General features: G+C 34.3%; 1 protein-coding gene across 4 annotated transcripts in view; it reads left to right on the top strand.

The window, feature by feature from the left end:
• The window catches only part of PGAP1 (post-GPI attachment to proteins inositol deacylase 1), an 89546-nt gene extending 81205 nt beyond the window's left edge, over window positions 1-8341 (top strand). For 3 of the 4 annotated variants that reach the window (XM_034654903.1, XM_034654902.1, XM_034654904.1), the window contains one exon: window positions 732-8341. In XM_034654903.1, coding sequence (XP_034510794.1) covers window positions 732-870 — 139 coding nt within the window. In that variant the 3' untranslated portion in view covers window positions 871-8341. The remainder of the gene's footprint in view (window positions 1-731) is intronic. The other variant, XM_002920028.4, reaches the window with a different exon arrangement.
• Window positions 8342-18413: the final 10072 nt, after the last annotated feature.

Genomic DNA, 18413 nt, shown 5'->3' with positions numbered 1-18413 from the left:
AAGATATGATGTCTAATAAAATTTGTTTCCAAAAAGTACAGAAGAAGTGATGTGGATAGGATTATAGATGAAGTAAGATTGGCCATGACTTGATTCCTTTTGAAGTTGGGTGATGGGTACATGAAGTTCATTATACTGTTAGTTCACTTATATATATGTTTAAAGTCCTCTATAATAATATTTGACTTTTCATTGATTGATTTGGTTGTTTGCTCTAGGAGACTGTTTTCAGTTGATTTTGGCAGATGTTTACAGATACTCTAGAATGGAAGCAGACCTGAGGTTTAAATCGGCCATTTAATACCTCTGTGTCCTTAGATAAATTTCTTAACCCCTCTTATCCTCAATTTCTTTGTTTTCTGAGTAAAAAGGTAATAGTCTTTTCTGATGGTATTTTTCTTTTGAAAGATTTAGTGTCTTAATATTGTTCCTGTTAGGAATTAAGGGTTCCTTTTTCATTTGGATAAGTTTCTTTTTTGCTATTACAAGTAAAGTTAAGATATTTCTGACTAAACAAAACTAGTTATTTACTTAATAGGAATATTTTTCTCTAGCTAAAATGTGGCTTGTATTGATCTTTTTAAAAATTAGGGACTGTTAAATTCATTATATGAAAAATTACTTCATCTAACGTCATTTAGAACACTTTCTCAAAACTGTGTAGAAGATCAGCATATTCTGGTTTTCCTACAGTGTAGTTTAGTAATGTATATTTCTTTGTTTCTTTACAGTAAATTGTTGAAGATTACTTCACAGTTTCCACTTCCTCTGGCTGTTGGTGTAATTGCTTTTGGGTCAGCACATTTATACAGGGTTCCATGCTTCGTTTTCATTCCTCTTTTATTCCATGCATTATGCAACTTTATGTAAGACTGGATTTAAGGAATGATAAAAATAATTTATACCTTTTAGGGTCAGTAATAAGAGGGAATGCACAGATTCATCAATGTGGACAGCAAGATCCTTTGGAGAAGACCAGTCTATTTTTACAATATTGAAAATGGGAAATTAGTTTTATAATGCTTGAGAAAAGTAGTTGAAGCATGGTTTTGTTTTGTGGTATGGCATCTATGTATTAGTCATTTTTGAAAAATTAGTAAAAGGGTCTGGTGGCCACTGTGTTTGAGGACTTCTGCATATCAGCTATTCTGCTTGATTGGCCATACTGGAGATCTTCTAAATACTCAGTAAATGTAGCGTTGCTTGTAATCTCAACTCAAGCATTCTGCTCATTTCATCAAACTTTCTTCTGATAAGTCGGTTACTTTGTATTTGCTACAGCATGCATATTGAGAAATCAGTCTTAAAAGATGAATGAAAAAGAAAAAGATCAATGAAATTCACAACTGTTTGGTTTCTCAAAAATTAAAGAATCTCAAAGAGTCTTTGGTCAGTTTTTGGCAGCCACAGTGAACAAGGCGGATCTTTTGTTTTACATCTATGAAAATACAACTTTTAATTTTAAGGAGACATGTTTTCTTGATAACCAATGGAAAATTGAACATAATTTAAACTCAAAACTCAAAATTTTCTCACTACTTTTCAAATACAGATCTTATTTTGTATTCTTGGTGAATATCAGGAGACTATTAAAGAAATCTCTTGTTAAATTTAAAGAAAATTGTCCCAGATATTTACTTACTGGTGTTGGAGAAGTACAGTTGTTCAATATATACCATTTTATTTAATTCATTGACCCCATGGTTGCCAAAAGTGCCTCAGATCATGATGGATTTTTAAAATAACTAAATTCCAGTGGTCAGCAAAAACTCTAGGTTTGCACAGTTTTTGTCTACTGTAGAAAAAAATGTCAGCATGATCAAGTGGTGTACCACATTTGATATGTAAAATTATGCTATTAATAGAATAACCGTTACCCATTAATAGCATAAGTATAAACAGTATATTTAAATAAATTGGAGGTTTTCGCCACTAGTTTTAACAATGGCATCTTAATTTGCCAAAGTGATTACCTTGGTTTGACAGAAAAGAATAATACTTCTATTTCATTTCAGACTTCAGCTCACTTTTAGCTACAGAAGAGTAGGTAATGGAGCTAGGTATCTTTGCCTTAAGATAGAATAAACTCAGGCTGAGGTATACTTGGCTCATGGAGCCCTTCCTTTAGATGTGTATGCTCCATATACCCAAAACCGTTCAAGTAAAGCCTTTAAATCCCAGTAATACTTGTGAACTTTTGTCCTTGTTAGTACCTAGGAATGTCCTAGAGTACCTAATTCATTTTGTCAGCAATTGCATCTGGATTCCATTTCAACCTCTCAGCTGTTACTGCCTGTGGAGGGTTACCTCACTTCACTTCTCAGTTATTCCTCAGGTCCTTGCTGTTTTGGCATCAGTTGAACAGGATCTCAGTATCTTCTGTGAGGGTTATAAGTTTGTATGATTCCATTGTTGTCTCTCCCAACTTCATGCCTATTGTTCAGTATTTATATTTCACTTATGGAGATCATTAAAGGGAAGCATAACCTCATAGTAGACATGGCTGACATTTCAGGCTCTCATTTGAGAGAGGTAGCACAAGGATAAAATACAAAATGCTTGTTTGTTCAGTATCTGAAAGGAAAGAGAGTTTATTATACACTTATCCCATGGCATACCACGTGTATATTTAAATAAGGACATAACTGCTTATGTTTACCTATTCATATATTCATAAATAAGTTTTATATACATTTGTATTGTTATTTTTTTCTCTGATATTATCATATTTTTACATTACAGGTTAAACGTGTCATTTAACTATTTCTGAATTTAAACTTATGTTTATATACAGAAAGAACTTTAGAAAATTCATTAATTTGTATCTTCAGTTGACAGCCACAGTCATTGAGTTTATATGATTTAAAGTCTTCTTGTTCAGTCAGTACTGCTCATGAATAAAATGTAAGAAGGTTAAATTTCTCATTTGTGAGTAGGAGATTAACTTTTTAAACAGCAGACTAGGCACACTAATTCTCACTAAACAATTTTCATGTGAGTGTAGTTATCAAGTCCTAAAGTCTTATTTATTCCAACAGAATATTTCATTTTAGGGCTATAAAAAGGATTCTGATTATTTTTATAAACAACAGTAGGTTGGGTCTTTAGCCATTACACACACAGACACACAAACACGCACACACACACTTTGACAGGGTGTTTATCAAATCCTGATGCATGTTAACCCCAAATAACTACCAGAGATAAGTGGGCTCTGTCTGAAGATAAGGGAAATTGATGTTTCTGTCACTTGGGGAACAAATCTTTAAATTATACATTGTTTCTACCATGCTTACAACCTATATTATTAGCTGGTAAAACAGTACAGCTTTTTTAGAAATGTTACTAAAAATGAAATTGTTTATTGGCAGTTACAGATTATTCAATTCAGGAAACTTCTGAGCTTGAGTGCTATAACATTTTTATTTAGAATTTGAATTTATAAGTTTTGTGTTACAAAAGTTACTCTTGGACTCTATAACTAAATCAAACATATAGATCAAACAGAAAAAATACTGAGTACTTTTAGTGTTTCTAAAGCCCCAGTTGGAGTTATTAGTATAATTTGGAACTGATAATATGGTAGAAAACATTAACCTCTTTTTTCTGGAACTTTTTCATACCAAAAATTAAACAGGTTCTACTAACTCTTTTCTTGGTTGTCACCACAATGAAAATATTTAAAATAGTGGTCCCAAAAAGCCATTCTTGCCTGGTTCACATTGATTTTGAGTTTCTTCAGTATATATTGATCATGTATTGATTAATCTTTAATTTTTTTTTCATATTTTGGTCAGATGAATTCACATGTGTCTAATGGAATACCTTTTCTTGATTGAACTACACTATGGTATCTACATGATTATACAGTAAAGAAAAATAAAGAACTATACTAGGCCTAGTAAATGTTTGTTGTTGATTATCCTATCACTCGTGCAGACGGTACACATTTCCACCACACACACATACTTAAATGAAGCAAATTATATGATTTGTTCATTATCTAGTGCTACACTTCTCCTAATGCTTCAGCCTTGTCATTCATAGCATAGTATATTTATTTTACCTCACTGCTTAGTAGCTCCTCTTACACGTAGTGGCCAGGGGAAATAAAAGGAGGGAAAATGGAAGAAACACAAAGATTATGGGATAAACTAGGACTTGATTCCTGAATCCCCAGATAGTTAGCTGACCTGTATTTTCCTTTTAGGCATTAAGTCTAAATTAGTGTAATGTCTTCTTTATTAGGAGGTTTAGTATAAATCTTTACAGTGCTGCACTTGCAAATTTAGTAAACTATTATTAAAATCAGTTGGGAATTTTTTTTTAAATATGTTGTGACTTTATATGACTAGGCATCTGTTATTTTTTCATCATTACTTTTTGTTTTCTCAGTGTTACCTATCATAGGAAACTAGATACCTTGTGAGGTTTTTCAGGGGGGAGTCAATTTGAAGAACATGACGCACTCCCAGGAAGTATTAGTATCTTTGTATTATGCGGGTCGCCTGGCTGGCTCAGTTGGTGGAGCATGTGACTCTTGATCTTGGAGTTGTGAGTTCAAGCCCCACACTGGGTGTGGAGATTACTCAAAAATAAAATCTTAAAAAAAAAAAAAAAAAGGAAAGAAAAGACAAAAAGCTTCCTTGCCACACAAGGTAAATATAGAAGATACTTTTACGAAATAGATGATTAGGAGCTAAAATTTTATCTCACTCTTTTTGAACAAAGGACAGCATTTCAATGTTTGTGATGAGCTTTTATTTATGCATAACACACATGCATTCTTTCACAATAAGTTTCAACAGCCTGAGGAAATAGGAAGTCTGTGAGGCTACTTGTGTTCTTTACTTTTAATAAGGATGATAGGAAAGAAAAGTCAGGTCAGTAATCCCAATCTGAATATGTGTACTGTAAATGTTTAAGAATTCACATTTTTGTGATAAATTATATTATGAATATAGAAGACTGAATTTTGTATATTAGCATTTTTAAGAACAGAATAAAGTTTGGAAATAGTGAGAATAGACTAATTTATTTCATTAATAGTTTAAATGTAACAGTACACCTGAATCAATAATATATGTCTTTCAAAAGTTAAATGATATTCTAAGCTACATCTTGATTACATTGTCTGTGGTTGAAAATTTTAAGTCAAGTACAGGACTTTCTAAAAGTGTTTGGCATGTTATGCTGCCAAAAATGACTATGGTTTGAAATGTCAAGTAACCAGTCAATTTCTGATGACTTTGTATAGTACTTGATATATATGAATCAAAATTATTCTGTATCGATTCTATACATTGTAACTTAGAATACTTGTAAAAAACTGTATTTTTTATTGTATTTTGGTTAGTGTAAATTTGTTTGCATATTTGAATTTTAATCTTAATTTAGGAAGGCTAAAAAGTAGCCAGTTTTGTAAAGTTCATATACTATTTTTTAATGTTATTTTTGTTTTTAGTATTTGTATTCAAGTAATGTTATTAGTAAAAGATTTATAGACAAAGCATAGAACTGTTAACTGTTCATAAGCCGAAATTATAGGCATATTTTGTATTTCATGTTGCACTTGTTTCATATTGGACTTTTTACATCCCTTTTACAGGGGAAAAAAACACATTTAAATTTGTTTAGCATAAACCTCTGCATTGAAAACTATAACTGTATTCATATGGTTAGCAAAACACACTTTGCCACCAAAGCTAAATGAAACTGTAAAATACCTCGAGATATTTGTGCCAATGAATTTTTCTTAACATATTGAGATTAAAGTAAGAAATATTTTCAGTATTTTTCATCTGGGGCTTAGTATTAAATATATAAATCATCAAAACTTAAATTCCATACCCAAATTTTTCTTTGAATATATATAATATACCATAGTATATTCTATTTTATCTGAATTATGGAATAATAATGTTCTCTGATTTTATTGGGTTTAAAAGTTAATTTACTCAATAATGATCTTTGTTAATTAAGTAATCTTTCATTCATCACAGATTCATTCTGTTGTGTAAAACTTTAAATTTTGTTGTACAGATTATTTTTAGTACAGGTGTCTCTCATTTACTATGGAATTTGTTTTGTTTTCTATGTATTTCCATTCAGTCCCTTTATAAATCACGTTTCAAAGGGGAAAAATATCTGCTGGATCCTAACAGTACAATGAAATACATTTTAAAATGCATATTTTAACAGAAAACATAAACAATGGTGTTAATGCTGAAGTGTTAACATTGATGGGTGGTATACTCATGATAGAGAAGTAGAAAAATGATAGACTCGCAAACATATTTATCTGATTGGAATTCTTTAATTTCTCCCCTATAGAAATTCTCAAAGGGAATTTCAGTCCCTCATATAGTTTTCCCCATCAGTTAATGTCACTTATTGTTTCTCTGTCTAGTAAAGTTGATGCAGTTTGCAAAAGTAGCCTTCCAAATAAAGAGGCAAGAAAAAACCAAATATTAAACTGTTTGGCCTTGATTTAGTGATAGTTCATCCAGTTAACTGGTAGTGACTGGAAATTAGTAAAAAGATAATGTACAAGACCTAAAAAGTCAGTTAACATTGTTTTTTGGAATGAGTTTTTCCTTTGTGTTAAATAATTTTATCCTACATAGGAGGTACCTGTATTTTAATATAACCATGTTGTCTATATAAATATGTATTTGTTGAAATGTTCGTAGAAATAACCTCTTCCTCCACTATAGAGGGGAAAAAATATCTCCCAATTTTTAGTGTATGTGATTTAGGAAATTGTATTGTGTACTTACGCTTTTTAAAATGTAAAAATGACTTTATATATTATTTTGAAGTGATTGTATTAGTTTCTTAAACTTATGACTAAATGTAGCAACATACCCATGAGAAACCAGACCAAAATTGAATGCATATGATCACTGTGACCTTGAACTTATAATAGTTGTTAGGATAAAACAGACTGTGCCTTAAAATGAAGGAATGCCCTGCAGTTTTATAACTGTATATTTTAATATGGGTGGTCTTCTCAAATGGCCCCCAATTTTTTTCTCTGAGGTTGATGAAGTAAAATTTTTAAAGTTGACCAGTATTTCTTTTTTTTGCTCTAGAGGCTTCCCTTAATTTCTGGAGTTCTCATTTTGAGTTAAAATTGACTTCTACTTCGTAGATGTAGAAAAGTAAGTTTGGCTAAAGTTTCTGAAAATAAATTTATTTTAGGAAAAGGTGGTGGCACTTCTGTTTTGCACTTATTTACACATGGAAAAATCTTCAAATATCATTTTTTGTCTTTTAATAATCTGTCAAAGACATGAATTCTTCCCTAAGACCTATACTTATTTTTCCTCAGATTATTGAGGCTCGTATTTGAATATCAAAGTTAGTTTACCCAATAATGATTTTTCAGTAATTAAACTCAGATTTTAAACATTATTTTCCCCTTTTTCTCTTTTTCCTTCCCAGTAATTATTTTTAAGATAGCAGAGAACTGGTTTCAGTTGTTATTGGGGTTTTTTTGATGTAAAGACTTGTATTTTTACTGTGCTTATTTAAAAATAATATAATTTCTTTTAAGACAAATTATTCAAATCATAGGACATCATGGTCTCTGCTAAAGGTGCCCACATCTCTGTGTACTCAGAATTTGTTGTATATTTTTCAGTTTTGAACATAAACCCAACATATTTCTTCTTCCCATTTCACCTCCACTACCTCCCCTCAAAGACAAAAATCTTGGTTTCTCTAAAAATAAGTAGAAAGAAAACATGTCTTTCCTTAAAACATGTGAAAATTGAGATGGAAATAGTTTAGGCAAGGAAATGTAATAAAATACATGCTGTCAACCTGCATCCATTTTCATAGTTAAAAGTTTATAAAGGACAAACTATGTATTATGCTGAAATAAACTCAGTAATCCTTTATTTGCAAATTGATATTTTTGTTCAGATCCAGAAAATGCAGTGCATAGTAACAATACTTAGTGCAAGGGAGCTTGTCCTGTAGCATATACTGAAAAATGATTGTCACCTTGCAGATTTTTCCATTTAAATATGCATGATTTTCCTCCAGTACTTTGTATAATATATAGTGTATGAAATACACATGTGTGATTTTGTGTGAATTTTTTATGTAAGTAACATTATTACGTTTAACTGGTTGTAATTCACAGAAAGTGCTATTATACTCTAGAGTGTTGTGTATGTTTTTATCTGTTTCAGCGTTTTGGGGTGGGGTTTCAAAAATGAATATTTGCCTTCAGTCTTTGCTCAGGTATTAATGTGTAGCGATTTTTGGTGCTTTCTTTTTGATCTGTCGTAATCCGGTGTTCTGAATGTTCAACAATAAATGGTGAACAAGAGCATGTGGTGCAGAGATTGCTTGCTTACCAGTTGACAATACCATCTCAGGAAAAAATCCTTCAAAATTATTTCTTTACAGCACATCTGGATTTCAAAAACTTGAATGCCTACTAAGCATAGCACATAATAAAATGACACATCTCGTGTAAATATTGGAAGCAAGATAAATTCTAGTATTTCCCGACTTGGTATTTTGTAGCGTATGTACGGACATCTCATGGTTCTATTTTTAAGGAATTGTAGTTATCTTTCCCAAATACAGGTCTCTCCCAAAGATCATGTTTCCCACTTTTCTTATGCTAACTTGGTATATATTCTTAGGTGCCCAGTTTCTCAAATTACATGAAAATGAGAAGAATTTAAACAGTTTGTAAACAGATATCCAGGTCACCCAGAACTACTAAATTTGATTAGTAGGGAAGAAACCTGGGATTCTGTTTTGACAAATGCCTCAAATAGTAATTCTCAAACTTTGCTTTAGTCAATAAAATTAATTTGCTAGAGCCCTTAGAAGCATCCGGAAAGACCTTAGGATTGCATGATGCCAAAGGAGACACTGCATAATTTGAGAATTGAGTATAGATCTAGACTTCATTTAGAATGTGTAAAAGGAGTAAAAGTGGGGCAGGACATCTTTTGAGGGACAAGTGTCCCTCTAAACTATTTTAATCAGCATCTCTAAGTATAGCAACGTTTACAGATCATCTACATATATTAACATTGTATATGTTATTCCTGAATATACCCCAGAAGTAAATTTTTAAAAATGAGAAATATACAGCTAGAATTTTTAGTAGTTTTATTGGATACTTAAAAGATTATCCTGAAAACACCCCAATATGGAGGCCACTGCAGTATACAAAATGAAAGCCTCATAGATCATTCCCACTAGTTTTTCTTCCTTTTTTCAATTCCCACTTCATCTTCACTCCCTTCCCATTTTATATATATAATTGCTGCATAGCAAATTAAAAATTTAACAGCTTTAAACACACCTATTTATTTGCTCACGGTTTTGTAGGTCGGAAGTCTGAGCATAGACCAACCGGGTTTTCTGCTCAGAATCACATTTCTAAAATCAAGGTATCAGCCGGGACTACTGGCCTATCCTAGACATTCAGGTCGTTAGGTACTAACGTTCCTTTTTTTGCTGGCTGTTGATGGGACTGTTTTCTGAGCTCCCCAGTCTCCTGTTACGTGGCCTTCCACAAAATGGCAGTCTGCTCCTTCAACAGAATTACTTTCACATTTTGAATCTTAAATTTCTTCTCTGGCAGGCCCAGAATTTTTTTTTTCTTTTTTTTAGACCCAGATTTAGAGGGCTCATGTGAGTAGCTCAGATCCACTGAGATAATTTCCCTTTTGTGTTTTTTTGGTGTGTGTGTGTGTGTGTTTTGTTTTTTGTGGGTTGTTTGGTTTTGGTTTTGGTGCAAAAAAAGGTCATTTTATTAAAACACAGAGACAAAACCCATGGGCAGAAAAAGATGCCTCCCTTTTGATTAACTAGAGGCCAACTTTAATTACATCTGCAGAATCCCATTTGCCTCATAAGATAACATAATCATGTTCCAGTCATACAAATTTGATACAAGGTGGGTACACTAGTGGGTGAGAATCTTCTGGCCATTTTAGAAGTCTGCCTTTCATGGGTATCACAAACTAAAGCCTTTTTCATAATTGTTATACTTAAGTAATATTTTTCATAGTTCTAATTGAAGGAGCTGATAAATACAAAATGTTTCAATGAAAGTAAAGCCCCTCAATTATTTGAATGAACTTTTTTTTTAAGATTTATTTTAGAGGGATGCCTGGGTGACTCAGTTGTTTAAGCATCTGCCTTTGGTTCAGGTCATGATTCCAGGGTCCTGGGGTCAGTCCCATATCAGGCTCCTTGCTCAGTGGAGAGCCTGCTTCTCCTTCTGCCTGCAGTTCCCCCTGCTTGTTCTCACTCTCTCTCTCTCTCAGACAAATAAATAAAAAAATAAAAAAAAAAAAAGATTTATTTTAGAGCATTCATGCCTGTGCTATTTACTTTAGATGGAAAGGGAGAGAGAATTTCAAGCAGACTCCCTGTTGAGCACAGAGCCGGACTTGGGGCTTGATCTCACGACCCTGAGATCATGACCTGAGCTGAACTCAAGAGTCGGATGGTTAACTGAGCCACCCAGGCACCCTGATTGAATATTTTTTTAAAAATGTATGTATTTACAAAAGAGAGAGCACCTGCCGGATGAGTGGGGGAGGGGCAGAGGGAGAATCTTCAAGCGGACTCCCTGCTGAGCATGGAGCCCCAACACTGAGCTTTATTTCACGGCCCATTAGATCATGACCTGACCTGAGCCAAAACTGAGTCCAATGCTAACCGGTTGAGCCACCCAGGTGTCCCTGATTGAATTTTAGAAGAGAGCAGTCTCCCATCCCTGGGTTACTTCACATGCACACACACACACACACACACACACACACACACACACACACACAATTTGTGTGTGAGAGAGATCTTGATTAGAGATGGTTTTTTATTTTTACTTTTTTAAAAACAGGCTCCATGCCCAGCATGGAACCCAACATGAGGCTTAAACTCATGACTCTGAGATTAAGGAAAAATAGATAAATAAATAGGAACATTTTCTTGTACTTAATAGATAACAGTTTTATATGGGGTATGGATAAAGAGTAATGAGACTAAAGGAAAATTCTATAAAATCAAATTGAGCTTTTAGAAATGCTTCTAGTTAATTTGCTTCTCTTGACTATATTCAGAATAAGAGTTAAGTTTTATAAACTTTCTAAGTGTGCTTAAATGATAGTACACTATCTAAATGATTGCATCTGGTTTTGTAGAGCTATTTGGTCATTTGAATATTCATATATGTATACCAGCTTATCCTTCAGTATCAGTTCTGTAAGGATGTTCATACTAACACAGGCTGCACAAAACAGGCTCCATGCGTGTGGTTATCACATCTCTATCCATTCATCTATCAGTAGACATTTAGGCTGCTTCCATATCCTGGCTATTGCGAATAATACTGTAATGAACATAGGGGTGCATATATCTTTTCGAATTTGTGTCTTTGTTTTCTTTGAATATCTGGAAGTAGAATTGCTGGATCATATGGTAGTTCTATTTTTAGTTTTTTTAAGAACCTCCATACTGTCTTTACATAATGGTTGAACCAATTTACATTCCCACCAAGAGAGCACAAGGGTTCCCTTTAACTCCACATCCTTACTAACACTTGTTATTTCTTGTCTTTTTGATAATAACCGTTCTGACAGGTGTGAGGTGGTATCTCACTGTGATTTTAATTTGCATTTTCCTGATGGTTAGTAATGTTGACCATCTTCTCATGTACCTGTTGGCAATCTGTATATCTTCTTTGGGAAAATGTCTATTCCAGTCCTCTGCCCATTTTTTAGTTGGATTTTTTTTTTTTAGATTTTTTATTTATTTATTCAACAGAGATAGAGACAGCCAGCGAGAGAGGGAACACAAGCAGGGGGAGTGGGAGAGGAAGAAGCAGGCTCATAGGGGAGGAGCCTGATGTGGGGCTCGATCCCGTAATGCCGGGATCACGCCCTGAGCCGAAGGCAGACGCTCAACCGCTGTGCCACCCAGGCGCCCCTAGTTGGATTTTTTTTTTTTAAGACTTATTTATTTTAGAGACCGAGAGAAATACACAAGCAGGGGCGCCTGGGTGGCACAGCGGTTAAGCGTCTGCCTTCGGCTCAGGGCGTGATCCCGGCGTTATGGGATCGAGCCCCACATCAGGCTCTTCCACTATGAGCCTGCTTCTTCCTCTCCCACTCCCCCTGCTTGTGTTCCCTCTCTCGCTGGCTGTCTCTATCTCTGTTGAATAAATAAATAAAATCTTTAAAAAAGAAAATACACAAGCAGGGAGAGAGCAAAGGGGGAGGGAGAGAAGAAGATTCCCCACTGATCATAGAGCCTGATGCAGAGCTCAATCTTAGGACCCTGAAATCATGACCTGAGCTGAAACCAAGAGTCAGACGCTCAACTGACTGAGCTACCCAGACGCCCCATGGATTGTTTGTTTTTTTGATACTGAATTGTATGAAGTTTTTGAGTATTTTGGATGTTAACTTCTTATTGAATGAATATATCATTTGCAAGTATCTCTTTCTGTTCAGTAGGTTGCCTTTTCATTTTGTTGATAGTTTACTTCATTGTGCAAAAGCTTTTCAGTTTGATGTAGTTCCATTTGTTTATTTTTGCTTTTGTGGTCCTTGCCTGAGGAGACAGATCCAAGAAAATATTTTTAAGACTGACGTCAAAGAGCTTACTGCCTCTGTTTTCTTCTAGGAATTTTATGGTTTTCAGGTCTTAAGTTTTCAATTCATTTCAGCTTATTTTTGTATATCATGCAAGAAAATGGTCCAGTGTCATTCTTTTGCATGTAGCTGTATAGTTTTCCCCATTGCATATCCTTGTGCCTCTTTGTCATAGATTAACTGACCATATAAATATGGGTTTATTTCTGGGCTCTCTATTCTGCTCTATTAATCTATGTGTTTGTTTTTGTGCCAGTACCATACTATTTTGATTACTATAGCTTTATAGTATAGTTTGAAATCCAGGTGCAGGGTAACTCCAGCTTTTTTCTTTTTCAAGATTGCCTTGAGTATTTGGTGTCTTTTATAGAAAGGAGTAACTTCTTGTCAAATCTTATTTAATTATTGTGTTTAATTCCTAATGAGCCTGTTAAGAGGGTAGAAGTGTTAGCACTGATATTTTCTTTTGTTGGTTTGTGCTCACATTGCCAGTATTATTTTTCAACTTTTTGTTCTAAGTAGTAGTTTCTTATAAGAAGTATTTTTAAACTCCTTATTTGTGATAGTTAAAACTAGATAATATAACAAATATTTCATAACATAACCCATGAATCCTTTAACTGGCTCACATATCCTGCAATGTTACAAAATGCTTAAAGTGAACAAACAAAACAACTGTTATTGTGCCCTGTCATCTTCCTACATGCCATAGAATTCCCCCAGATTGTATCCCACACAGATTGTGTAATCAGCTCTGATAAAGACTGAGTGTGTGAGGGGTTGTTATCAATCCATGTGTAAAATGTTTGTGTATAAATCTGTTACATTAAAAGCATGAAAATGAATTGTGTTTTCCTCACACCTCCTAATATGTTGTCTTGCACACCACTTAGAATGTGCACAACCCCCTTTGGAGAAACTTCATTTAGAATATATTTTGTAACTCTTCGGGGTTGTCTTTGAAAAGTTTTAACATCTGTATTTATTTATATTATCCTGAAAACAAAAATAGGATTTCTGGATCAGGAACAGATTATTACTACATAAAGCAGTATACTCATTGGTTCCCCTTGCCCCATTTGTTCTCCATCAGGGCAGTGTGAGGAGAGCCAGGTTAACCCTGCATGTGCAAAAGGGTTTTTGTTTTGTTTTGTTTTGAACCATGGGAGAGGAGCCCTGAAATTATGAATCCGGGAGTTTATATAAACTACATGCTGCCCTCTTCACTTCCTGAGAGAGGGAAAGAAGCCTTTACTCCCAAATGTTTTATAATTCTTTGGAATGTAAACAGATGGCTCCAGGTCTTATTTACCCATAAAATGTAAAGGTGTGGCTCCACTAATAGAACACAGGAGGAAATAGAGCACTGAAGAATAGATGTTTCTGGGAAAAGGAGACATTATCTTTATAGCATGTTATTTTACTTTGCTCAGGAAACCAAATCATGCAGAAACATGAAAATATTCATGAAGCATTGTTGTGTCAATAGCCTTAATGGGGTACAGAAATAATGCCTCCCTCACTCCTGGCATTACTCTTAGGAACATTTAATGACCAGATGAATTGAGTAGGGCAACTTAAATGTCATGACATTGTTGTGCTCTCTTGGGTAGGGTAGGCACGAAAGAAACTGGCAGAGCCAGCATTAAGGAGTTCTTCTAATACCGAAGTTTATAAAGATCTTTGATTAGAAAAAAAAAAAGATTAATGGTAATATGTGCACGATAGAAGGGAAGTAGATGAGACAAGGAGAGGGAGATCGTTTATGAAGCTCCTATAAAATTTGGAATGTCAGTTGGTAGGGCACGCGCTCTTGATATTAGGGTTGTGAGTTCAAGCCCTAAGTTGGGTGTAGAGATTGCTTAATAAAAATATATATATTTTAAAAAGTTTAAAAATTTAGAATGCTAGGAATAGTGGTCTAAGCTAGGGTGTGAGCCAGAAAGGAGGGTACCAATGTGAAGATGACCCTAAAGTGGTGGACTTTTTTTAAGGCTTAGCAACTAATTAGATGTGGTAGGCAAGCTTCTTTTTGTGTTAGATTTGACATGGGACCTTGCCTGAGTCCCATGATGTGAAGGATATCATTAACACGATTAAAATTTAAGATGCTGCCAGTCAGTGGCTTGGTCAGTTAAGCGTCCTTCTCTTGATTTTGGCTCAGGTCATGATTTCAGGGTTTTGAGATCAAGCCACATGTGCTCAAGATTCTGTCTCTCCCCTCTCTGTCCCTACCCCCCCTTTCTCCTCTCTAAAAATAAAAATAATAATAATTATTTCTTTTTTTAAAAGATTTTATTTATTTATTTGACAGAGTGCACAAGCAGGGGGAGCAGCAGATGAAGAGGGAGAAGCAGGCTCTCCACTGAGCAGGGAGCACCGACATGGGGCTCAATCCCAGGACTTTGGGATCACGACCTGAGCTGAAGGCAGACACTTAACTGACTGAGCTACCCAGGTGCCCCAATAATAATAATTTCTGTTCCTCAAAATACCATGTTAAGGAAATGAAAAGACAATTCACAAGTGAGAAAAAAAACATATACCCTGATAAAGAACTTGTATCCAAAATATATAAAGAACTCTCAAAATGCAACAATAAGAAAACAAACCAATTTAAACTTAGCAAAATACTTAAGCAGACTTCACAGGAAAAATATATGGATAGCAAAGTAAGCACATGAAAAGATGCTCAACACAGTCATGGGAAAAATGCAAGTTATAATCACAATAAAATACAAAGTTTCAAAAACTGACAATACCAATTACTAGTGAAGATTTGAAACAACTGGAATTCTTATACATTGCTGGTGGGAATGCAAAATGTTATGCCACTTTGGAAAAACAATTTGGCAATTTCTTTTTTAAAATATTTTATTTATTAATTTTATTTATTGTAGTAATAATATAAATCTATATAATATATTATAATTAATATCATAACATAATGGTATTTATTATATTAATATTATAATATTAATAATATTTATTAATATTTTGTTTATTCATTTGAGAGAGAGAGCATGAGTGGGGGGGAGAGGCAGAGGGAGAGGGAGAAGCAGCTCCTTCCCACTGAGCAGTACGTCTGACGTGGAGCTCAATCCCACCTCGACCTGAGCTGAAGGCAGACAGTTAACCATCTGAGCCACCCAGGCACCCCAATTTGGTGATTTCTTATAAAGTTAAACATGCATTTACCATATGAACCAGCAATACCATTCCTATCTATTTGCTCAAAAGTAATGAAAATCCGTGTCCATGTGAAGATCTGTATGCAGATATTTATAGCAGCTTTGTTATAATTTCCTCAGACTGGGAACAACCAAGGTATCTGTCAACTGGTGCATGGGTAGAAAAACTGTGGCACGTCCATTAAAATGGAATATTACTTGCCAAAAAAAAGAGTAAGTAAACAGCTGACACATGAAATAATGTTGATGAATCTCAAACACATTATGCTAAGTAAAAAGATCCCATACTGTATGATTCCACTTTTATGACAGTAAAAGGAAAACTGTAGAAACAGAAAACAGATGAGTGGTTATAGTGGGACTCACTCCAAAGGGGCTTGAGGGAATTTTGGGAAGAGATGGAAATGTTCTAAATCTCAATTGTGATGGTGGTTACATAACCATAAACGTTTGTTAAAATTCATGGAACTGTTCACTAAAAATGATATTTAAGTTACATATTAGTAAACCTGACTAAAAAAACGAAAACTTCCCACAAAGAAAACTCTAGGACTAGATTATTTCAATGGTAAATTATATTGAACTTTCAATTCTATTGAACTTTGAATAGCACCAATGTTGTGCAACTGTTTCAGAAAATGAAAGAGAAGGGGCCACTTTTCAAGTCATTTTATGAGGCAATCATATCCTGATACCAAAGCATGACAAAGAAATTACTGATCAGCATCCCTGTTAACATAGATGTGACAGTCCTTAACATAATACTACCAAATCAGGGGCGCCTGGGTGGCTCAGTCATTAAGCGTCTGCCTTCGGCTCAGGGTGTGATCCCAGAGTCCTGGGATCGAGCCCCACATCAGGCTTCTCCTCTGGGAGCCTACTTCTTCCTCTCCCACTTCCCCTGCCTGTGTTCCCTCTCTTGCCGGCTGTCTCTCTCTCTCTCTGTCAAATAAATAAAATCTTTTAAAAAATATAATACTACCAAATCAAATCCAGAAATATATAAGAAGTCCTCAGGAATGTACAAATCAACTACTAGGACTAATAATTTAATATAGCAAGGTCACAGAATACAAGGTCAATATACAAAAAAAATTTCTGAAAGCATCAGGGGTGCCTGGCTGGCTCAGTCAGCAGAGCACACAACTCTTGATCTTGGGATTGTGAGTTCAAGCCCCACATTGGGTGTAGAGAGTACTTTAAAAAGTAAAATCTTTTAAAAAAATTGTAAATACCAATTATAAAATAATTTTTATAAAATGCCATTTATATATCACAAAAATAAGATACATAGGAATAAATTAAAATATGTAAAAGACCTCTACACCAACAGCTACACAATACTGCTTTAGAGAAAATTTTAAAGCCCCAATATAAAGAGAAATATAATTTTCATTGATGGGAGCACTCGCTATTTTTAAGGTGTCATTTTCTCCAAAATGATCTGTAGATTAAATGCAATCTCAATCAAAATCCCACTGGGCTATTTTTTGGTTTCGGGGTTGTTGTTGTTGTTTTTAATCTACAAGCTGATTCTAAAATTTACATGGAAAAACAAACAATTTTGAAAAAGCTTCACACTACTAGTTCAAGACTTACTGTAAAGCTACACTAATCAAGGCAGTTTGGCACTGGCAAAAGGATAAATATGTGCATCGATGGAATAGAACAGAGTGTTCAAAAAGAAACATTTTTATTGCCAATTGATTTTGACAAAGGTGTCAAAACACTCCAATGGGGGTAAAAAGTCTTTTCAACATATAGCACTGGAATAAATGGACAGTCACATGGGGAAAAAAACCTGGACCCTTCCTCACATCAAACACAAAACTAATCTGAGATGAATCATAAATCTTAACATAAAAACTAAACTGTAAATCTTCTAGAAGAAAATATAAGAGAATATTTTGTGATATGATGGTAAGCAAAGGTGCTTAGCACCATGATTTAAAATTTGGTAAATTATACTTCATTACAATTAAAGACCTCTCCTCATCCAAAGACATCATTAAGAAAATATACAGGCAAACCAGTATGTCAGAAACATACTTTTGACAATGGGTTTGTTTTCAGAATATGTAAAATACTTTTATAACTCAATCATAGAACCTCAGTAACCCAATTTTTATAAGTGGAATTTTTTTAAAGGTCAGCAGGTGATATTTTTAGCAGAAACTTAAAATGTCCCCTCTGCCACTTGGGAGCACATTATTGTTGGAGGATTAAGGTGAAATCATCTCTGCTGACAGGATTTCTTGTGGATTCTCCCAGGGCCAGACTTACCAAATATACTTTTGAAGGAAGAAGGTAAAGGTCTGCTATTCAATTTTTTTTTTCAGTAATAGGATAACACTTTCTTCATCTAGAGTACAAAGAGCTTCTGGAATACTAGGAACTAAGCATTGTTTTGGGGGAGCTGTTTTGGTTTTGTTTGGGGGAGGGGAGTTTGTTGATTTTTTTTTTTTTGATAGAATAGAAGCTCACTGGTTCTATTTCAGAGCTCGCAATTGATGAATAACACCAAGAAAGAAAATCATTTGCCCATTATGCCCAAAAACATCCAAAGAAATGCCTGTCTGAATTG

This window comes from Ailuropoda melanoleuca, chromosome 2 (assembly GCF_002007445.2).
Source record: "Ailuropoda melanoleuca isolate Jingjing chromosome 2, ASM200744v2, whole genome shotgun sequence".
Classification (NCBI taxonomy): Eukaryota; Metazoa; Chordata; class Mammalia; order Carnivora; family Ursidae; genus Ailuropoda; species Ailuropoda melanoleuca.
This window is presented reverse-complemented; position numbering and strand designations above follow the sequence as displayed.